The 24,034-nt window shown below is 41.0% G+C and overlaps 1 protein-coding gene across 8 annotated transcripts in view; it reads left to right on the top strand.

Annotated features, from left to right (window-relative positions):
• PROX1 (prospero homeobox 1) overlaps window positions 1-24,034 on the top strand; it is a 56,603-nt gene that overhangs the window by 15,651 nt on the left and 16,918 nt on the right. For all 8 annotated transcript variants that reach the window (XM_046684167.1, XM_046684162.1, XM_046684169.1 and 5 more), the window contains 2 exons: window positions 6,255-6,362; window positions 12,209-12,403. In XM_046684167.1, coding sequence (XP_046540123.1) covers window positions 6,255-6,362; window positions 12,209-12,403 — 303 coding nt within the window. The remainder of the gene's footprint in view (window positions 1-6,254; window positions 6,363-12,208; window positions 12,404-24,034) is intronic.

Here is a 24,034-nt window from a genome sequence, read left to right as displayed (position 1 = left end):
TTAAGTGAGACACGGTTTTTTTAAAGGAAATATACAGGTACTGATTTATTCAGACGGCATCGGTCTCTCTCTCGTTCACCCAAGGTCTGTTCTTTGGGTCTGGTGCAGCTGCCTCTATGCATGATTAACCTCTGTTCAGCCATACACAGAAATCTTTTGTCCTAACATACACAAAGCAAATTATTTTGGAAAGCGAGAGAGCACAATTAAATATAAAACTCAGCTGTATTCGACTTAAAAAAATGGCTCTTTTTGTGACTCTTTTATATTTTGAATCTGACTTTTATGTACAGATGCTGCTTATATTTTTTATTAGACCTGTCCTGAACCCTAGCTATTTTTAACTGATTTTTTTCCCCCTCTGTAAATTGGCCCTTTCAGTAAATTTTTAAAACTCTTGTGGTCATTGGTGTTTTGGGGTAGTGGGATAGTAGCATTCGGGGACAGGTAGAGGCGTGTTTCTTTTGTAATAAATCGCCAGATGGATATAAAATTTCGCAATTAAGTTGGCTGTTGCTAAATTGAGGATTTTGAGCAATCGTCTTGATGACTAGAGATTGACATTTTAGTATCTAAACCCACTCCAGAGGCTGCCACGTAAGTGCAAAGTCCCAGCGATGGTGGAAATGTGTTTTCCTAGGTAGCAAAGGTCATCCTTCTAGCCAGCTCTCAGGATCATAGTGAAGATTTCTGATGAGGTGAATGGGAGGATGTCTCACCAGTATGAGACAAGAATGAGACCTACTCGGGCAGTTAAACAGAGTTTTTTTCCATAGTGAGGAAGAAAATAATGTCGTGAGAGAAAGAAAGAGAAAGATATTGAGGACTTAGATATAGAAATAGAAATTGAGTCTTGGTTTGGTTGCGGATTTAACTTCTACCTTTCAACAATCTAAAATTTAACGCACCAGTCATAAATCAAAGCTGGGCCACCCTCTCTGCCTTACACATTATAAGCAGGCAATAAACACTGGTCAGAACGATTGGAATATAGCTGTTGGTGATGAGCAAGACAAAGTGAGAAGACGCAATGGCTTGAATGATTTTTCACCCTTTGCAGGAAGAGCATCTTCTGAGGTTCATACCAAGCTAGTGTCCAGGGCTAGTCACCCTTGCTCCTCAGAGATCCCTTACTTCATTTTGAAGCCAGTAGTAGTGATGGTGGATTGGTTCTCTCTCTCACACACACACACACTCACAGAAGAAAAGGGCATGTCTAGTTTGGTGGATATTTGAAGCCAGCTTTCCTAAGGACTAAGTCCATTCTAAACTCTTAAACTCAAGATCCAATTTATGTTTTTTTTAGAATTGATTAGACTTTTCATTATGACCAAATAATTATGCCTTTGCTTTTCTTTTTTAAAGTAGGTTCGATCTTCTGGGGAAAAAAGCTTTTAGATTGCTTTAAGTGTTGGCTATGCTCACCCTCTCACCCTCTCTAAATCCTCTGAGGAATTTTGAGGATTTGAATTGAAAGAAGTTCCTTTTATTTCTATACGTATCAAAGGCTTTAAAGAGAATATAGTTGCTTCTTCTTCAGATGAGTAACTTCTCTCTTCTACCAATATATCTCTCCTACCTGCTAATGAACAGTGATGGTTTGGAAACACCTATGTTCATATGAAATGTTAGTTACTTGCATCTGGAGTTGTTTCTTCCTTGGAGCTAAATGATTTTGGCCTCTTGCTACAATTAATGATTACATTTCCCACCTCTGGGCTTCTATCTTCTGTTTATTTCTCTTTCCCCTCTACTACATTGTACTTTTAGTCATTTATCTCATAGATATACTATTTCTCAGGAAGAAGATATAGACAAGTAACCTTTTCGATAGTCCACAGAATTCTAAAGCATGTGAGGATCTGAGTGTTTATTGGGAGACTGGATCCACTTTTCTCCTCTCTCCATCCTTGTATGGCAGTGAATTCTTCCCTTGATTTACCTAATGGTGTTTAGGCAAAAGTCTCAAGCTTTTATTTTAAAGAAATCGCTGGGAGTCACAGTGAGTGATGTCTTACTTCAGTTTTAGGCATCCAAGGCCATATTTGAACATGTTGTACAGTTCCTAGAAAAGAGCAATAGAAATGAATAGAAATGGGATGAAATGGTACCACTATGTTTGTCGTTACTATGTTTTTACTTTTGGTTCATGGCTTTCCAAATAGTAATGAATAATTTAATTCTTAAGGAATGATTCTTTCCTACTCCAAAGGGCATCCTGTTTCTTTGAACAAAGTAGCCAAGATCAGAACTATTAAGAATACCTGCTTATCAGATAAATCCATTCTAAGTTCAGCCTGTTAAGCATATATGTTCTATAGAATAGAGCACACCACCTCCTTATACCTTCTACTAGGAGAGAAATAGTGAATGTATCCAGGTTAAGCTGAATGTCAGTGCACCTGCTCCAAAAGCTCGTCTTAGATATAAAAAGTGTGTTCAGTATCTTTGCAAATGAATCTATTTAATCAAATATTAAGTTTTATTCAAATTCCAAAAGAAACAGCCAGCCAATTGTTTGTCTTCATGATGTTCCTTGTCATTCATCCTCTTTGCATCTCAAGAAAAATAGCCTTGGTTAGGCCTCAGACATTTGCATGCACCCAATTAAAGCACAAGAATAGTATTATAGGCGGTTAAGACGCGCAGGTGAAGAAGCCCAGCCTGTTCTCTGTGACAGCCAGCTTTCCCTGCTCCACTTTTAGGGAGAATGTTAAAAATACTTGAAGTTTATAGAGGAATATTGCTTAGTAACTTGAAATTAAAATCCAACTGGAAAACACAGATTAAAAATTAATTTCTAAAATGTGAGATAATCCATAGAAGTTGATCTTGCACATTTTTAGAAGTCTTATGGGGCCATAGTAATTCTATTAGCTATATTAACAAATAGGGAAACATGTATATTAAAGACTGAAAGACTCCTGGTTCCTACCATGCCCCAAATTATGAAACAAGTGAATTTTTAAAACAATTTCCATCAACTACACATGCCACCAGTTACACTGAACTTGTTAAAGGGGCGACAGCTTGCTCTGTCACTATCATTAAATGAGAGAGTTTAGATCCTGTCTCCCCATTTAAGGTTTCTAGGGGGCAAGCCTCTTAGAAACAGCAAATCAGAGCATAAGGAGAAGGCTATGCTTTGGGTTTCAAAGTATTGTAGAAAATGTGGTCCGAATCCATTTGGTTGGAACTGCAGCTTGTGAAATCTCCAGCCACAATTCAGAGTTCAAATGGAAAAAAAGAATTTTCTTCCTCCAGCCTCCACCACCTATTATTCTTCCGTCCGCCTTTTTGCTGCCCCCGCTGCTGCTCCGCTGCTGCTGCCTAGGTAAGGTTATATTGTGCTTGGTAAACAGACAACACTTGGAGTCTCAGGTTGTTTGAACACTGCTTTAGGTTCAGCTGCAGTACCCTCCTTCTCTGATCTTTTATGTTCCCCAGCAGATGTCTTTCATTAATTTATGGATTTATCATCTTTTCTTTTTTTTCTTCTTCTTTTTCTTTTTTTTTTTTTACACCTGGCAGCTGTCTCAAGTTTCAGCAGTTATTGTCTATTTTGCATTACACATAGAATTGAATGTCATCTGTCTTCACAAAGCTATGGCTAAGAGAATTGAGGCAAAGCCGCATGAGCTGCCGGGACAGATCTTGTTTGCGTTCCATCCCCCCTCACCCACCCCCCTGTACCTCCTTAATATTTATTTGTGCTCATTTTCTTTCCTGGCCTTGAATGGAGCTTAGCTCGTGTTCGGTACAGCTGTATGTTTACTGAATCTATTCCATCATGAGTCATTGTGCGTGTGTAAGTATCCTGGAAACAGCTAGTGCTTTCTTGGAAGAACAGTTGCTTTTCAGCACAAGCACTTAAAAGGGAAATTAACCAATTGGTCAGTTCAGATTTATTTTGAGGAGAAAAAAAAGGATTATCTAACTGTTGACTTTTAAATGTTTCATTAGCTATTTTTAATAGTTTATTAGAAACATATATTTTATGGGGATTTTATCTTAATTACACGATGAGCAAGAGATAAAGATTTATTCTGTGTTCCATTTCAACGGATCAATTCCAAGTATTACCAACAGGAAATGTTTTAAAGCAAAAATGAACTTGAGAAATTCAAATTAGAATAATTTTTTGATGAAATAAAAAGCCTCTACTTCCTGATCAAGTAAGATGGCTAGTTTTCTTTGTCTTTTAAATAAAAAGAACGAAAACATCTTACCCTCACTTAAATGTGTTGGAAAGCTTCAGGAAGTTTTGGTAGCTCTGTTACTCTCTGAGCACCACAGCAAAACAACTGGTTTTACATGAGACCAAATTTTAAAAGATTTGTGACTTTTCCCCCAACTAATAATTAAATGTGCAAGCTTGTTTTAATGTAGCCATCTGAAAGAAAAGATTAGAACCCAGATCTGAGAATGTTTGGCGAAGTTTGGACTTGCCTAAAACTCTTATCACGAGGCAATAGGAGACAGCTTGCAACTATTATTTCACTTATCCATTTGGACAGATGGTCCTGAAGTGTGCCCGACTCCTTTAGTCTTCTCTATCGGTCTAATGGAGGTTACTGGAGGGTCTTTCAGCTCTTTCCTTGGCACAGGAAGTATGTCAGTCATAAATTATCGTCTTTGTAATCATTAAGGATCCAAACAAAAACACAAGTTCAGTTAAGCCGCTTTGGCTTACACATGTAAAATCAAAATTTCTTTCTTCACTGTTTATCTTCAGTGGGGAAAAAAAAAAAAAGCACAATATTTAACTTTTCTAGTTACAGACCAAGGTGATCTTTTAAAAATTTGCATGATATTAAAGGGAATGCTAATTGATCATATTCTCAGCAGAATATTTGGTTAAACATGCTGTTATACGTAGTCAAGAGCTTATCAATATTAATTTGATTGTGCTTCTCTGGTAGCTTTCTGGTTTCCCTCTGTTCCTAAGATTGGTCACGCTGTGCCTGATGGAGGCCATTGGAAACCTTTACCTTTCCTAAATAGCTGTGCTTATTTGACCTTTCTTCATAAGGTGTGGAATTTTTGTTGGGCAGCAAAGTGTGTGTGTATGTGCGTGCAATGCACATGCGTGCACACATGCATACATATGCACATATTTTCTTTTCTTTTCTTTTCTTATTTTTCCCGGACTCTCTTTTAAGAGAAAATCCTTAGAGAAGCTTCTAGGAAGGACCCTTAATTGACCTTGTGGGGGACCACATTGATTTTCTCCACGTGCATCTTCATTTCTGATAAATTATAAAGCCATTAATTTGCTGAGGAAATGGCAGGGCCAGGCTGCGGCACAGATGTGACCAGAGCCATCCCAGCTCCGAGTCTGCTGAGGAGTGCCAAGAATCTGGGGGAGAATCAGGAAGCCTGGATTGTTATGGTTAGCCTCACATTCTCTTGGGAACTGTTTTAGTTGCTGCTGTTTACAGATCTAAAAGGTAATGATGTTTCCAGATAAATAGGCCTTCTTATTTTGGGTAAGTGGCCATTTATTGATCTGCTAACCCACGTTTATTGATTTGTTAGCCTCAACCACGGTGCCACTCTCAAAGGAGTTAACTATAAATCCAGGAGAGGCAAATTGTATTTGGTTTTGGATCGTTGCTTTAACAAAAGGGACACCCCCTCCCTGCCCTCTCTGTGCCAAAATTACCCCTCCCAAGTTTTAGCTATTATTTAAAAGGAAACAATTAAAAAGATATAATAATAAGATAGGAAGAAAGTGAGTCAAGACGCTGCATTAGCTTAGCACTAAAAGGTAAGATGTGAAGCTTGCCTAACAGTGTTCACAATAATGCATTTTATATTTTCACGTACATTAGTACAATAATTTGATGTAAACTGCAGAGCATAGAGAGATGAACAAACAACTGTAATTGTGAAGAAGAAAAAACTCTCATGATAAGAGTTGTGCAGTACGTGTTGGTGCGTTTGTCTCCTTAGCAACAAGTGAACTTATAGATAGGACCTCATACAAGGGGAATATTTTGCCCTCCTCACCACGAAGTAGCCAAGATTCTGCAACTAAATTGTGCATCCTCACCATTACATTTGGCAGTTTCTGACAGGCAGTGGTCATTTTGAGCAAGCAGCAGCAAGTTAGCAAAGGATTCAATCCAAGGCCAGCACCATTTACCTTCCAGAATTCCCACGGCTGCTTGGTGGGCCTCCAGACTCTTGAGGGGAGGGATGGTGGGTCCTTGTGTTCAAAGAAATGTTTTCCTTAACCAATTGCATCCTACATGCAGGAAGGATTGTCACCCAATCACTTGAAAAAAGCAAAGCTCATGTTCTTTTATACCCGTTATCCCAGCTCCAATATGCTGAAGACCTACTTCTCCGATGTAAAGGTAGGGACATTTTGAATGATTCATTTCTTCATTTTCCATGCATGTGGTAGTGATTTGAAGGCCTGGAAGTTAATGGAGATGAGTGTGGAATCCGTTCGTTAATACACCTGTGTTGTAATTGATTTAATGCACTTGTCCTTTTGTCTAAAGCTGTGCCAAGTAAAGATGCCTCTTGCGTCTCAAGACCAAAGGACTGGGATTAATAAATCGCATGGGTTTCCAGTGTAGTCCGGAAAACTTAGCCTCGGTCTTTATGTCTTAGTAACTCCTTGGAAGAAATTTCAGCTGCTATTGGAGGGATGTGCTTTAGAGAGTGTTTTTCCCCTCCCCTCAGCAACAGTCAACTGCTTGTGTTTTTGTTTCTGTTGGTTTCCCCATATTTGTGCTTATGAAAGCAAACTCTAGCACCTCTCTTTCCCCCTGTCGAAAAGGAGCGTACATTGAAATTCTCTATGCAGTAGCTGCTTAAAAACAAAAGTGATGATTGTCTCTTATTTACAACTTAATTTGTTGTTGATGTGGAGTACACTGAGCATAAGGAGAATGAATAAAGTGACAGATTCAGGACACATTATTCAAATGAGGATATGAAAGCTGTCGGCCTACAGCTGCAGCCTCCCTCATTCTACAGAATATGGGGACCTCCTGGTTCTGTGTGTGTGTGTGTGCGCGTGTGCGTGTGTGTGTCTGTGTGTGGGTTTTAAGTAATTGTTTGCATCAACTTGATGTTGTGTTAATCATCTGTAACTTTTTAAAACATAGATTGGGTTTTGATGATGGTAATGACACACATGGTATCATTATCCAAGGCACTTGATAAACATTACATTAGCTGAGATTCGTTTATTAGGGTTGGGTGCTTTTTCCCCCCACCCTCCCCTGCCCACCCCCATATGTACAAGTTCTTATTTCTGCCACTGAGAACTCAGGAGCTGCCAAAATATGCTTGTGCCTCCGCGGCTCCCCTCCACGCAATGTGTTTTGTGCCTGATGCCCAAGTTGCTTCCTGGGCCCCCTTTTGCAGGCCAACTCATTTCAGTTTCCTTCGCTGATGTTTTATTTGGCCTTATAAGAAAAGTTCTGCTTTCCCTCCTGTTTGCTTTTGAATTGTGTATCAACTTCAGCCTTTTATCTGTCTCCTTCTCTGGCTGAGCTCCTTAAGTGGAAGGCATGTTTTCTCCTCATTCAGTGCCAACACGCTGGGCAGGATGGGGAGGGCACAGAAAGGCAGTCACTTACATGGCTGGTTAAGAATCGTTAAACACAAAACAGGCTGAGTGACACAGGAGGCCAGGAAAAGGGTTTGGACTTTGTTGGGGACCATCTAAAACAGACAAATTGAGGGGAATTTGTCAACTGGTTGAGGACGAGCCAGCTTCTAGAGCCTAGTAGAACCTGGCAAAGTTCTTTCAGGAAATCCTCCAAACACTTTAGTTCTAGGAGGGGGACACGGAGGAAAGGGAGAAAAGTGTTGTGCACACGTGTGTGTGTGTGTGTGTGTGTGTGTAGGTGTCCATGTGACCTCCTTCACTCCTCTTAGTGCAATGATCTGCAGTGTTGTGATATAATAATGACAATACCTTATATTATTTGTATAGCACCTTTCATCCAGAAGGAGGCCAAAGAGCTTTACAAACTGCATACATAGGGATCACTCACCTACCATTGAAATGCAGCCACCTGGAGGGTGGAAAGCAGCAGCCATTCTGAGCCAGCAACACTACCCAACAGTAGATGTAAATATTAGAAACATTCATGTTTTTGTATGTGTGTGCGTGTGTGTGGTGGGGGGAAGGGTAAGGGTGGGGGAGATTGTTGATCTGTAGCTTTAGAAATACCACGCAATGTAAACTGACAAGAAACTGCTCCCATTCCTTTAAAATATGTCTATTCATTCAGCTTTGCAAATAATCACTCTATGTAAATAACAAATACCTGGGTGAATATTTTATTTAAAAAAGCGCTAATATTCAGATTATACTGTATCCATACTGAGAGAGAAGGCTGTTAAAGTATATGTGAGTCTGGTTAACTCCCAATTATCCACTCTAATGGAGGGGAAACAGTAGGGGATATAAGGCAAAGCAGAAAATCACCGAAGGTCATTTCTCTTTTATTTTTGGAATGAATTATACATTTTTTAACTTTCCTAATTATGTTTTTCTTTTGTTAGTAATAAATGAATTTGTATTCCCTGAGCTTACACTGATGATAGTGGAAAGTCATGCATAGAAAGGAGAGGAGAGTCCAGGCAAGGTATTCCAGAAACTTTCTAGAAAACAATGGCAGATCATTCTTGGATTTTTTTAACAATAAGGAAAATCCAGAATTTGAATATGTATATGTATATGTATATTATGCTGTTTATATAGTGTGTGCGCATATATATATACCTACCAATCTGTATCTGGATATATAAATGTGGATACTTATTTGCAAGGCTGAAATAACTAGATGTTTCCCTGTAAATGACTGAACAATCCCAAATTTTATTTCAGTCTGGATTCAAGAAACCACGGTAGAATTAATTGAGAGGTCCCTGAAATTGGGGAAGGGACCTTAGGGTTTTATCAGAAATGGAACCCTGCATCATATACCTTGAAAAAGATATATTCACGTGTCTGTGGACCAAGTAATCCTTGCCACAATGACACAAGCCTATACTTGATAGTGGCTGCATTCATCCAAGAGAAAATTCTTAATTCTAGCAAAAGGTAACTTTCCAAATCATAAAGTGGTTTCACCTCAAATAGTGATCAGAAGTTAGTTTTGCGAGTAAAAACCAGGAGAAACAATATGACCAGAAAATATTTTGTTTCATGAATAAGGCATAGCCTCGGTGTCATTAAAGACACTCTTGGAAGATAGTTCTAGACTCAGTTAATCCTCCAGCTCGCTCCCGAAGGTGAGCCCAGCCAGGGTGATCCACTCTCCTTTGTGTTTTTCCTTAGGAATAGATACAGCACTTCTCTCCACAAGTGAATTGCATTTGGGTAGGAGGTGAATGCTTTTAAATTACCTTGGAAAGAAAGAGGTAGGGAGACATGCTCAATAATTCAGAGACGTTGGCTTGGTGAGAGAGGTTCTTCTACAGTGATGATGTGTACAAAGGATGAAACCAGGGCCAGCTTGGTTTTACTCCTAGAGTAAGACTCTAACCAAAGTTCCACATTCTCACAGAGAGTCCAGCTTAATTCCCTCACCACAACATTTAGCCAGACAAAAAGCTCAGCTAATTAGGGCTTCAAATCTTTCAAGAAGGACAAGGAGGCAAATGCGAGAGAGATGCCGAGGATCGATGGGCCCCACCGTCTTTTCCTGTGCACGACTGGGTGTTGATTTTAATGTATAAACTAATAACTCTTAGACCACTAAGTACAACAGATTCAGTGTCATTTTAGCTTTGAAGAACAGACGCTCACAGCTTTTCAAGCCGGCAGTGTTAAATGATGTATCTTATTCCCTCCACCCCTTGAGTCAACTGCTGCCTAGCCAGATTAAGGTGTCAGATTGATTTGTTTTATACATCTTTTGACCATGCTCATTGAATATTTAGGAAGTTTCTTCAGCCCATATTGAGGCTGAGATGTCCCGTGGGAAGCATTAATCAAAGTCACAGAGACTCGTACACTGTGGAAACACAGCCTCTTTATTGTAGCGATTAGTTTTTGCAGTAACACATTAACACACTACAGAGCTTTCCTTTATAGAACAATTGAACCTTTTCTTGTAAGCCACTACAGAACTGGGGAAATTAACTCTTTAAAGTTTTCACACTTTTTCTCCCCCGATATGAATATCTGGAAAAGCAGGGGCCTGCCTTTGCTTTTAGCCAGCAGCTAAAAGCGAACAAATTTCAGTTCACTGCTGGTGGAGGGAAACCCTGTTCTTCAAGCTGTTGTGCTGGTCATTTCACTTGTCTCATGTTTGGGGAGTCTGTTGTTTTTGCCCATTCTTTCTCTCTGGTATTTCCATTCTCTAACAATAAGCTTTAAATCTCCCTTTATGTCCCATTCCTAAATAATGGCAAGTGCACTTACTTTTTTGTCCTCCCCCATTAGGTCATTCATGACCATTCTAGAAAAAAAAAATACCCTTCTATTTTTTTCCTCTACAGTACTCTTGTCCATATGAGACAATGTCTTGTAACAATGCAGAAGCCTAATCTCCATGTCAAAGCAATTTTCATTCCCCAGTGCACAGCCTGCTATCATTTTGTAATGTTTTGTTTCTTATTCTAAAAGAATTAAAAAGGAACAGTAAGCCGTCACGGGGGCCTGTAGTCCTTATCTCAGTGTCTGGAAATTTGGACAGTGTATTTTACTGCTGAGATAAAATGGAAAGAACTCCAAGTTCAGCAAATCGTAATGGGTTTAAGTTCTATTGAAATCGGCAACCAGAAGATCAGATAACGGGGGTCCTTCAGTTGTCTTTTTAATCGGGTTCCCCGCAAGGCTGAATAGAGACAGAGCAGACACACAGAGTGAAAATATAATTCTTGGATAGGTTAAGTACATGTTTGAACTCTTGCAAGCAGAAGCGATTTGCTGATGACTTAATCATTTTCTGGTCAATTATCTGTAAGGGCCCTTGCAACTCCATGGCAATTATGATGCAAGTTGGCCTTTTGGGGGAAACACCAGTCTCCCTGCTTCTGTTTCCTTGTTACTTCCATTCTCTGCCATAAATTTTCATTCATTTATTATCTTTGCTAGGATAGAAACAACTTTCTGTGTAGTAATTACAGCCCCAATACACACTTTAGCTGTCATCTTGTTGGAGTCTGGATGTTCTCATGGCCAGCGTTTGATAAGTGGTCTTTGTTGATTTTTGATGAATGTACATCTTTTTCTGGGGGCCCAGGGAAGGGAATGCCTGTAATGACAAAAGGCAGGGGGTTGTCTGTCAGCCCGCCTGATATAAAGCTATGGATTTATTGGTTTTGACTTGGCAAGTTGAGATGCATCTGTCCTTTACGTGAACAGGGGACTGTCAATAAGAATGGTATCATTTGCAGTGAATCCAGGAAGACATCTTCATTTAAAAGGTCATCGGGAAACCTTGGTAAACAAAGTTTTAAAGCCTAATCATGTTATAGTAACTTGGCATTTAAAAAAAAGTAATAAAGATTCTGTCTATGCCATCTGTATACTGTGTCTTAACCACACCTCCCAAGCAGCATAGACTCCAATGGAAGAGAGTGTGGGTCTTATCCTGTGCTGGCTGTAGGAAGTGTATGAACAGGCAAGGGGGTCTCACCAGACAGCACCGGATGTGAGTACCATGTGCAAACATTAAGTGGAATCATAGCCGGATGGCCATGGGGATCACCCGTTACCAAAAATTAAGCAAACGCCAGATTCCTCCCTTTTTGTGTGAAAGGCATTTTCCAGCATTGAACAAGGCCGTCACGTGGGGACAAAAATTTTTATTTAAAAAAAAAAATCAGGCAAGTGGGGAAGTCATGTGGTCCATCATCTGTGGTACTTCGAAGTAACTCTTCCCAGGATTCTATGGCTTGAATGAATTTCTACAGAGTATACAAATGCAGTTTGTTCTACTGAAAGTTGAAGAACAATGTTTAAAATAAGGAAAATCAGATTTAGAATGTGAGTTTTCCATTTTAAATGTGGAGGATTGTGATGTGATTTCCACTGTTGATAGATTTTATAATATCCTGTAAGTATATCCTTGCTCTCACCTCTCTTGCCACCATTTTAGTGGAATTAAAAACATACCTTTCCAAGTAAAGAGGCAAGGGGAACTTTAAAAATGCTTCAAATGTTTAAAGAATGAATGAAGAAAATGGCAATGTTCTTATCCTTTTTAATGCTTCAATTTAACAGTTCAACAGATGCATTACCTCTCAGCTCATCAAGTGGTTTAGCAATTTCCGTGAGTTTTACTACATTCAGATGGAGAAGTACGCACGTCAAGCCATCAACGATGGAGTCACCAGTACTGAAGAGCTGTCCATAACCAGAGACTGTGAGCTGTACAGGGCTCTGAACATGCACTACAATAAAGCAAATGACTTTGAGGTAGGAACTCCTCTTTATTTTTCGGTCATCTCCCTTTTTTTAAAAAAAATTTATTTTCTTTAGAAATGCCCCCAAATCTGTTTTTGCCTTGCTATCTCACAGACGCATCCCACAGTAGAGTAGGAGGCAGAGCAGCAATGAGGAGCTGCCCGTGGTTCCCGTCAGTCCTGGGAAGCTGCCCCACTTCCTTATCCTTTCCCATGACCGACTCTGCTGCTCACGTTTGGCCACAGACAAGGGAACTGGAGAATCCCAAGAAAATGGCAGCAAGGAACGCACACAGAGTGATTCCCTTTCCAGAGAAGAGTTCCCTGCTCCAATAGGCCATTTTCCTACTTAGGTTCTGGCATGTCTTTTGAGCTGACATATGCTATGTGCAGTGGTAACTGCAAATGTTGTTTTCTAAAACAGTCTAGAAATGTTGATCAGGGAGTGATTCCATGGTTCTAACTTTAATCAGCATTTGTTTCTTTTATGGAAGAAATGGTATGAAAATCTACCAAGTACCTATTACAAGAGAGCCATCAACATCTTTTATTTTGTTCCATTTTTGTTCTTTTTTGGAGGAGAGACTTGCGTGTTTATTTCACTTATGTGTAGCTTCGCAAGCACACTGCTCCTTGTTCATGCACTCTTGTACACACTTACATATATCTACAACGTGCACATTCTAGATACACACCAAGCAGTGTAGACGATTCCCGGAAAGCAATATCCATGCAACAGTGAGAGAAGTGTGGCTATGAGTAAGGCATTTCTTTACTGGCTAATGTGGTGCCTCAGCAAACATTTTTCATTGCAACCTGATGACTCTCTGTGAGACAACACTAGCAAATCTCCCAGTACTCACAAAGGCATTTTGCTGAGCCCTGCTGGCTGAAGCAACAATAGTTGGAGGTGGGAATATGGCAAGAGTTCTGCAGGCTGAACCCCCTGATGATGAGAGTAGATGGGCTGTGGCTTGACAAAGTTGGTCCTTTTCTTGTGTTATCATCTCAAGGATAGGAATTTTTTCTCCCACATCTGCTCATGCAGGGAGCTTGTGTTAATATCCTCACTTTCCTCACATAGATAGGTACCCAGAAATGCCCAAGAAGTTCTCAACTTCGAAAGGAAAAGGGGCACCTTGATCGGGCCTTGTCAATAAAAGGACCTGATCCCCACTGCCCTTCCTGCTTGCTCATCCCTTTTTGGGCCGTTCTCCCATTGTTCTTAGCAGGGCGGATCAGTTATGGTGGCTTATAAAGAACTGAATGTGGAAGCTTAGCAATGGGGAAGTCATGGTTTTTCCTTGAAAGTTTTGAATGGTTATACTGCAAGCCACCAATTTATCTTTGCTATCCAAGACCAAAATATTTTTTCTTGCCAAACATGTTATAAACCTAGTTTTTCTTTGGTTGAATGCATTAAAAGTGGGGATCCTTCTTGTACTGCTTCGCTGTTTTGAAGTCTCTCTTGTAACAGAGCACTGGTTTACTGTATTGGCAGAACACTCTACCAGATTTCTTTTAAAGCTGAAGAATATAACTGTGGCTAAACATTTTAAAGAAATCTTATTCAGAGCTTCATTTCTCTTTCTCCCTCTTTCTGGCAAGTCGATTGCTCTAACTTTATGCAAACAGAATTCGCCTATGTGCTAGGGAACTATCTGCAGTTTATTATGACAAATATTCATTTGGCCGCATGCATGAAGCTTCATAAAAGAATCGCCCAAGGTTCATGGGATGAGTTCTGCATTTTTGCTGCGTAACATACTCGAGAGAACAAATCCTTACAGTGCACATTAGGATTTTAAGGGTTGTTTAAACCTTACCTGGTTAAGATTTAATCTCTTACGGCACGAGTGGCACAAACGGGACGGCTGGCATCAAGAGGGACCCAACAAGCTGCTCCATTTAGCATCATCTAAATCCTCCTTTAATATGATTAACATCTGATATTTCTCTCTTTGTGAATCATATCCACTTCCAGCCAGGCCACCTCTCCTTTATCTCCAGTGTCTATTTTAAGACTGCTTCAGTGCAAGGAGTATGGGGCCCTGGGAACAATTTTGTCGCTTCTCATGTGACTTCTGACAAGTTATTGGTCTATTCTGGGTCTTATTCCTCCTTCAGTAAAAACCAGGCTCTTTCTGGAAAAGCGGTAAGAAAGAAGCAAGAGCATGGATTCTGCCCTGCCCCCTCGACTCCCACGCTTACACATATATACGCACATACACCTGCCCACTGCTACATATGACCCTAATATCACTAAATAGCTTTTAATTTAGCCTCTCGGTTTGGTGCATTTGCTAACAAAAGCTTCAGATAAGATGATCCGTTCTTTTCTATGCCTTTGTGCGTGGAGGTCAGTGCTTAAGTGAGATGCTTAAAAAGCCACTGGTCTTATCGTTGTAGCTTTACCAGTGTGGGCCATGGCTGTGAGCCAACAGTGGACCTGGCACCTCAAGCTGAATATCTCCACTGATAGTGTGTGCACTGCTTGACTTTTGTATTTAAGTTTCGCCTAAGATGAAGTAAAATGAATCTGCAGTCTCATATGAGCAAGTGGAGAGGATGGCAAAGTATAGAACTGTGCACCTTCTTTCTTTTTCAATTTTTAAGCAGAGATGGAGCATGGTAGAGAGTCTCTGAAGTTATGTCTATATGATGCTCAAAGATCCAGTCAATTCAAAGGCATATGTGAACCCAACTGAGTATTAGCTGGTCAAATAATCATACATCTTATGGATTACATTTCTAAATTTCTCCATCAGTTGTTTGTAGCAATAATAAAATAGCTAACATTTATTGACTGTTTACTCTGTCCTGGGAACTCTTGTAAGTGTTTTATCAATATTATTTAATGTGAGCAATAATAGTGAAATGGATATTAATAACAAGAAAAACTTCAGTTTGCCTAAAGATTTATACTGTTTTTAAAGTAATTCTAAATGAGTGAGGACAGGTAGAGCAAGAGAGAATCAGGCTGATACTTGCCTCCTTCGCTATAACTTTCTTCTTCCTTCTTTCTTTTCTCTAACTGCTTGTCTTTTTGCAGCTTTCTGCTCCATCTCTGCTCTGTCACAGCTTGCTGGTGGCACCTCTGTCATTGCTTAGCACCATCCCCCTCCAGCCCCTGCTGCTGATGGCTCTCAAGGCTAGAGTGGTTGCTGACCCCTGGCCTACAGGAAAATAAAGCAGATGGGGAAGGTTTATCACTAGCAAAGAGGGAGTGGCTTGCATCTCTCTCCTCTTGTAGACCCTGCATTTCCTGGCCTTTATGAGTCAGGACCTTCTGAGTGACAGGAGAACTTGTTCTGCCTTTTGTATCAGTTTACACAATTGCCAAGATTCTTGGCACAGCATTCAGACTTAGGGTGGTGAGAGCTTGAGAAGACCCAGGGGATGTGGAAGAAGACACCAAAGTGGGGAAAAACATGAACTACACTTTTTGTTTGTGTTAAGGGGAATAAAGTTAGCTATATCCCATGGAGTGGGACGTCTCGCTTCTGAACATGAGTTTGTGAAGGTGTGCAGGAGAGGGGTGTTCAATTACAGGCTGCATCTTTCACTTTTACTTCTCACATTTAATGAGATTGGCAACAATAAATTTGTCTTTCCAGGTGTTATGGTATATATTTCCATGCTTCATTCTCACTTCACTTTGAAGAGCTTCCAAAATTTTTTTTATGGGGAGGGAAAGGAGGTTTGGGATTCCTTCCCAGTTTTTAAATCATACTGATACTTCTGACTTCAGGGGCATAGGAGTTGGATTGTATTGCTTTTTTGTTTCCTTCACAACCGTGGCAGGGAAAGGAGGCAATGATCACTGTCAATTTCCGAGGCTGGTTTACACATTTTTGCAAAGAACCCAACTAGGGCAACCAACCCGCGTAACTCACTAAGATTAATTGTGCTACTTAAGGAGCCAAAAGACATACCACCCTTGTTTGACTGCGTTATGGGGTCTAACAAGGTCATTTTATGTGGAGCAGCTAGGAAAGGCAGGATGATCCAAAGAGTAGGGGTTTTGGGATGGTCTTGCATGTAAATTGAGGAGAGAATGCAGCAGACACCTTCATGCAGGTTGATACTTCTGACTTTAGGGACATATGAGTTGGATTTTATTGTTTTTTTGTTTCCCTCACAACTGTGGCAAGAAAGAAGGAATGATCACTGTCAATTTCCAAGGCCAAATTGAGCACTCTTTCTCCTTCTTGAGTGCCATGAGGTAGCTCTCCCCACAACTGTGGTCAGCCAGGCATCCTTCATAAGCCCATCAGTGGCTAGCCATTTATCTGTAGGCAGAGTCCAAATTCCCAGTAAGGGTGACTAACCTTCCTTGCCCTCACTAAAGACCAAGGCTTTTGGCTGGAAGGCTTAGAAATAAATAGAATGGGGAACTTCATTCATTGATTAGCAGGCTTATAAATGTCATTTCTTAAGTTATTAATATCTTGCCAGGGAGGTGCTTCATCCGAGAGCCTGTGGGTTTGACTTTTTTCTAGGTGTCACATGACTGGCAAGAAGGGTACTCCTGCAGACCTCCTTCAGTGTTTGCTGTCTTCTGTCTTGGAAAGAGAAAAAATAAAAAAGCAGCACCTCTCACATCTACTCGACCCCCAACACCCACCTAAAGTCATGCACACTTAAATACGCATACTGAATACATTCTCTCCACCGTGAATACATTCTCACCCCCATTCCCAACCCACTCCTGCTTTCAACACAACACATGTGTAAGAAGATTTCATCTCTTTGGAAATCTTTCATTCGCATTGTCATCTCTTTAAAGAAAAATGAGGACAGGTGGATTAGGAAGCGCTTCCCTCTGCTCCAAATAGATACTTAAATATGAGTGATCATTTGGAAAACTGGCATGCGAGTGAAAACCTTTTACTGCTGTTGGAGTCTTTTGGCCTCAAAGCCGCTGAGCCAGTTAAATGATCGCACAACACACTCTTGGTGGGTGGTGAGGAGGAAAAGAAGCCCTTCTCATTTCTTTCCTTGCCAGTCCCACCACTGACAAGCCAAATTGATCTTTTAAGAGACTAAATGAATGTTCTCTAAATATATGTACACACATGGCTGTCTGGGAACATATTCCTTGTACAGAATGATTGCCTGAAATTTGAAGGAGAGAGCGGTAAAGACACCAGGTTTGGAAGTGGGGTTGGAGGGTTGGGGGTGGGGCAGAGGTAGAATTGTGTGCATGCACAGAGCTTCATTTTTGCACCACTGTCCTTTTGGGATTCAAGGTGTTGATCAGTATAATGAAGTGGGCCCATTGATTTATCATCTATTTGGTAATGTCATTGCATTTTTAGCTCCCTGTGTCTTTTTTGTCATTGGGTTACATTCAAGCACAGTAAGATCAACTTTAAAACCTCCTTACTCAACAGCTTTATTAGTTATAGCATTCCATGACCTTTCTCAACATTCTTAAAGAAAAAGATACAGTGTAATGTCGCTTTACTTTGCTTATTGTCCTTTGTTGGGGTGAACAAAGCGTTTTCTACAGTGGCTATAGCACATAATTATACAGCTTTCAATGGCAGTGTCTTGGCACATATCAAAGTTCAGAGGAGCCTTTAGAAAAAAAAAAGATGTTTTGTGGCAGCCTAGGGAGGGTCTCATCTTTCCTTCAGAAAATAGTTCAAGGCTCTTCTGTCAAGCTTCCCTACTTAGAGCTTTTTCTCCTCCTGCTTCATAAAGTTTAAAGCGGATTCTGTGGAGTTCTATGATCTATTTCCTTTGAAAGATTGTTCCTCGGCACAGAGAGGCCCTTTGACTTCAAGAGTTCACAGATTCGTGTCTTTAGGTATCATATGTCTGACCTTATCAGTTACTCCATTTAATGTCGGAGAAAAAGTCTCAACTCTTTGTGTTTGTCTGTTTTGCCTCTGTGAAATGATTTGGTGAAAAGACCATCCTTTTTAACACACCACTGAGAGGCCGTTTCTGTTGCAACCTACCCTGTGGCTTTTCTCTCTTTAAAAAAAAAAAAATTGTCCTTGTGTTTTGTGTATGGATGAGTTCACAGTGAGAATAGAATTATACAAGGGCAGGCGCACACACAAAAAAATCTTTTGCTTTCCTCTCTCCCCTCCCCCCCCCATGATCTGTTGGCTCTCTTGGTGGCTGTACCCCAACAGGCGAAGCCATTTAGCAAACACAGAGGTGGCAGCCGCGGTGCTGGGACGGCAGTGGGTTTTCCCTTGCTTCGACCTACCCCTAAGGCCTTCATAATTAATTGTCCTTCAGACATGGGGAAAGTTCAGAGACAGTGTGTGGAGTGATGTCTATTGTCTGAGATTCAGTTCTCCTTGCCTCGGCTCTTTCTCTTCGGCCCACAAAGGGTTATCAATAGGAGAAAGGGAGCAAGTTTTCTGCTGAGAGCCGCTGGTGGTGGTTGGGGCATTCAGTGGGATGTTATCATTGTGTTCAGCCCATCCTGGATTAAACGTCTGAAGAAGTTCTAACAACCTTTTGAAAACGAGCCTGTTTATTTCGTCTAGATTAAACAAACTCATTTAGCGAAGCAAAGCTGGTTCAAAAGTTGGTGATCCCTTTTCGCATGCCAGATAACATTTTAAATCAAATTTCCTCATTCCACCCCCTTTCAGGATTTTCTTTTCCTTCACCTCTTTGGATCTTTATCAGCCATAGGGCAGAAAATTTAGCAATCATTCACTCATTTCTTTTAACTACCTCAGTATAAATTTGCAAGAATAAGTATTTTTGCGAACATTCTTTTTGGTGAACCATAGGACTTTGATTCTTAAAATTAGTTTAAAAATATTCTTTCACCTTCATCGATTACCTTAAGCCAATCTTCAGCGCTATTTGGTAACATGGCATAAAGCAAATACAATCTCCCCGCCTCCCCCCTTCTGGCTGAGACACAAAATAAAGATGCAATGTGGAGACAGCTATTTGAGAAGTAAAGGAAAAGGAGAGCGATTAATGATTATTATACTACTGTTCCTGTTAAATAGAGTGAAGCCAAGAAAAACAAATATAATCGTTCTTCCAAGGAGCAGTTGAACCAGCGCATTAAAAAGGTCGAAGATCACTTCGCCGCACTGTTCACGGCCACTTCAGGGCTGCCGGGCAGTTTCTTCTGGAGGAGGGGACCTATAGGATGGCCAGCATCAGTTCTGTCCCTGGGGCTCTTTGGAAACACTTTCACAACAGACCTTTCGGTATTCAAAGAGAACCTGTATATGGAAGTTGACACAACTAATATAGTCATACCAAAAAGGGGGTCATAAAAAATTAAAGTTATTCTTATGAATCTTTCATTAGAAGCAATGAAAAGGGACACTAGTGTAGTCTAAGTCCTTTGTGCTGCAAGCTCTTCTTCCGGGCTCTGGGCTATTGTTCTTTCAGCTCCTCAAACAGACTTTCACTTTCAAACTGACAAAAGTCACTTAAAAGCCAGACAGCTGTACTAACACACCCACCTTGGCGAGCAGGAGCCATGGGCAGGTGACGAGGCCGGCTGAGAGACCTTGTTTAAAATGGGCAGGGGCGGCTTCCTCCTGCCTTTGTGTCACCTTTGTGCTCCCTCTGAGAGGGACTATTTATGGTTAATTTGTGTCCCCCTTCAGGTTCCCCCAAATATTTCCTGCATTTTCTTTACGGCATGAAACATTGACATCCGTGATAATATTTATACCTCAGGTCATATGGCCAGGGTCAGGTTCGTGAAATTTTGAGCAGAGAACTTTGCAGAAGACAGGGAATTTGACTCCAAACTCTCTGCTTCTATTTCTCCCCCTGCTTCTCTTTATTCAGCCTTTTCCAACCAGTCCACATCTCTCTTAAGCTTTTCAGATTTCTGTTGCCTCATCAGGCGTAGCTGGGATTGGATGAAAAACATCCACCCACGGTGGGGACAAGCCACACCTTAGGATTTAAGATCAAGCTGGAGCTGGATAGGGAGGGAGTTCTGCCTGCATCCCAGGCCTCAGGGCAGCAGCCGCCATGGGCCATGGCGAGTCCTCCCTGTGTGTGTATTACAGCCCCCCCTCCCCTGTCACCTTGTGTATAGTCTGGTCTGTGACACTGATGGTGATTATGTCATTATTTTGCTCTGGGGGCCCTGGCACATCTGCAGAGCCCAAGCACATCTTCTTTGTTGCGCTGGCAAACGTCCCACACCACAAATGCTTCATTAGCCCTGCTGCCGGCCTCCTTGCCAGACGCGAGTGCCCAAATCCAGGCTTCTTTTTGCTCCGTTCTTTTGTGTAGCTGATGATCATGTATTCATCTTCCTGCTTCTTCCCCATTTTCCTCGACTTCTGAACTCCAGATGTCCCGGGTTTCTTGCCCAAATCACCCAAAAGTCTATACTGTGAAACAAGGTGACTCTTTACGCCTTAACCCATCCTCACCCTGGTACCCATGTCCTCCTTTTCCATCCCCCAAATGAATAGTGACTTTGAATAGCTGCCCCACATGAGGACTGACGTTTTCAAACTCGCAATTTGAAAAGATACCAAGCGATTACTCCCAGTGTATGATGGCAGATAGGGTTAGAATTTGGAGTTATTAGATATTGCTTCCTAGAATGTATTCCTTTCTCCTCCATACCCACCTCTCGCCACCCCTTCCCTCTCCTTGGCTCCTTTATTTGCTTCTGCACATTACCACATTTTACCAATTTTCAGAAAGCAGTCTAAAATGCGCATACAGAGAAGATTCTTCATGCCTCGCTGTGCATGTTATAGTCGTCTGAAGGTTCCTTTTCTCTGAATGGAATCTTCAATCTCCACTCAACCCCCTACCAAAGTCCCCTGCTCCCTCCTTCTGCTCTCATAACCTTCCCAGCCCCCAACAATGACCTGTTATTAGATATTTCAAGTGATTATCACCTGGCTATTTTGGAAATGAGCTAAAACATTTCTCAGAAGTTTTATTCTGTATATTTAACAGAGCTACAGCTTTTAAGATGTGCTGGTTTCTACATTAACTGCAGTAAATTTCAGAGCTTAATATCGTGGGCTGTGATGGGTACTACATAATTGGTATGTTTAATTTCCCCTTAAATTTGAATTAATTGATCTGTGTTAGCGTATCATGAGTGGCTTCCCCAATAGAGAGTCCAACCAGTTTTTATCCCCCAACCCCTGCAACATAAGGTGTTTTAAATGTCTCTCTCTTTGAGTAAAACACAGATTTTAGTCTTAAGGTCTACCTAAAGGAGTAAGATTATATTTTTATTGGAATCATGGGCAGATGATCGCCCTGAATTCTAATTCAGAATCCCAGGACAAAGACCCTGGTAAGCATTTCAGATTCCTCCGAGGAATGAGTTGCTGTATTGTGCCAGCTTCCAGAGTGCTCCAGTCACTGAACCCCGTTCTGAATATTAGGAACAATCTAACTGACAAACTGCGGAGAGAGGCGGTCAGATCAGTGGACTGCCCAGACCCGGCCCTGAGCAGGGAGCACTTTGGGAGAGGCCGGTGCCTGTCATTGATTGAATCATTTTCAAAAGACTCAGGATGTCCTCAGAACATTCCTAACCTCCCATTATTAGATCATTATGGTTTTATCACCCATGGGTTTATTTAAACCTCCTTTAAACCTGACTCCATTCTCAGAATATACCACTCCTCAAGATAATAATTCTCTAAATTTATTACCTGCTGTGAAAATAGTATCTTCTTTTTATGGCTCTTAAAGTGATTTCCCTGGAACTCCAAAGGGATATCCCTTGTTACAATATCCTGGGATTTGTGACCAGGACTGTGGCCATATTCTCCATTTCCCTTCTGATTTTATAGACTTTGATCATTACTCCCTCTTAATCTTCATCTCTCCAGATTAAGGAGCTCTAATCCTTTTTAAAAGTCTAATCTCATACAGTAAGTGGACTGCCCCTGATCACTTTCCCTGCCCTTCTGTAATGTGCTTCCGGCATGACTGTGTTTTCCTGACGGACAGTTACAGTTCCTGGACAATGGGGCAGAAGTCCAGGTGTGGGCAGCCACACCACAGTTTGGTGATTGTACCTCACACACACACACGCCCGATGGCACTGTTTTGATTGCCCCAAAAGATTATCCTCAGAAGCCGAATTTCTTAAGTAGCATCTCAGTAGCACTTATTGGTTAAAAATGATCCTATGAGACCAATTTATGAGACTGTTGGCAAGTATTCTGGCAAATCTGAATGTGTCTACAGGACATATCCAGCCAAATAAAAAAATGGGCAGATCCACCATGCTGTCCAGATGTTTTCAGTGTTTTTGTAGATAAAATATCAGAGTATCTGACGTCATGAAGACACAGCCTTAGTCTTGGGCCTGAGTCTGTAAAAATGACTAAAGCAAGAAGGCTCTGGTCTCTAAATTATTCTAAGGAAGAAAACAAAATGTTCATTTACAATTAGATATAATTTTATATAAATTTATATAAATTTTACATAAATTTAATATAAATTTTATATAAAAGCATCATCTTGAAATCCTAAAAGGGAATTCTTTCAGGGAGTCTTTCCAGTTTCAGTGGTCCTGGACTAATCGTTGTGCAGAACTTCAGAGAATGGGTTCTGGAACCAGCCCCTGGGATCAAATCCCAGTTCTGCCACTTTCTAGCAGTGAAACCTTGGTAAGTGCCTTACCCTCTGTGTGCCTTAATTTCCTTATCTAGAAAATGTGAAAAATAATAGCACCTACCTCACAGAGTTAGGTTAGGTGAGAATTAAATGAACATGCATGAATATATTGCACAAACTAAGTGCTGTATGAGCGTTTGCTTTTATTCATTTATAGAGCCAAGTAAAAGTTACCTTGTGGCTGCTATCAGTAGCCCAACTATTGCATCATTTCCTACTGACCCTAAATAGGAAAACAAACAAATGAGCAAACAGGGAGTTCTCATCAGAATTGGGACAAAGAGTCAATGCAAAACTGGTTTGAAAAAGAGAAGGTGATTCCTCTGCCCCAAGTGTGGCTGTAAAGGCGACACCAGTCTGGAACAGCTCCGGGATTCTGGAGTCTTGGGTTCCAGAGGAGAAGGACAGCGATGAGATGATAGGGTATGGTAGGAGGAACACCTCTGCTCTTGGCAACATCTGCCTCCTTGGGCTCCACTTTGCTCACCTGTAAAGTAATAAGATTAAACACAGAGCTTTGTTCTAGCTCTGAAATTCTGTGATTCTGGAATAGAAGACCTTCTCCATTCTCTAAATAAATCCTGGGCGTGATGCAAAGCTTTACGCAGTGATTGTGGAGCCCCTGGGAATCCAGACACTGTCCACGGGGGCCACTTCCACTCTTGTGGTTTTGCTGTGGCTTAATTAGCCCAGTAAAAATCTCCAGCGTGCACATTTTAGTGTTCTCCCAAGGCCCTCTTTACAGATCTTAATCTCAACAGTGCCCTTGGAGATGTGGCAACTCCCTTGCTGGGATTATAGACTAATTTTTCAAATTCATAAACAATTTATTGACTGATTTGGCACTAGTCATTATACTTGCTGCTCACTTTATTTGTTGTGTTGGCTAGGGCAGTCAAACAATGAGGATATTTGTCCGTGAAGCCCTCATGCCTGTGGGTTTTCTAGGAGATGGTATGGACCTAAACAAACTACGGGAGTGACCATATACCTGTCCCCATATGCATTCCACTACGCCACACCT

The sequence above is a fragment of the Equus quagga genome, chromosome 13 (assembly GCF_021613505.1).
Source record: "Equus quagga isolate Etosha38 chromosome 13, UCLA_HA_Equagga_1.0, whole genome shotgun sequence".
In the NCBI taxonomy this organism is placed as follows: Eukaryota; Metazoa; Chordata; class Mammalia; order Perissodactyla; family Equidae; genus Equus; species Equus quagga.
This window is presented reverse-complemented; position numbering and strand designations above follow the sequence as displayed.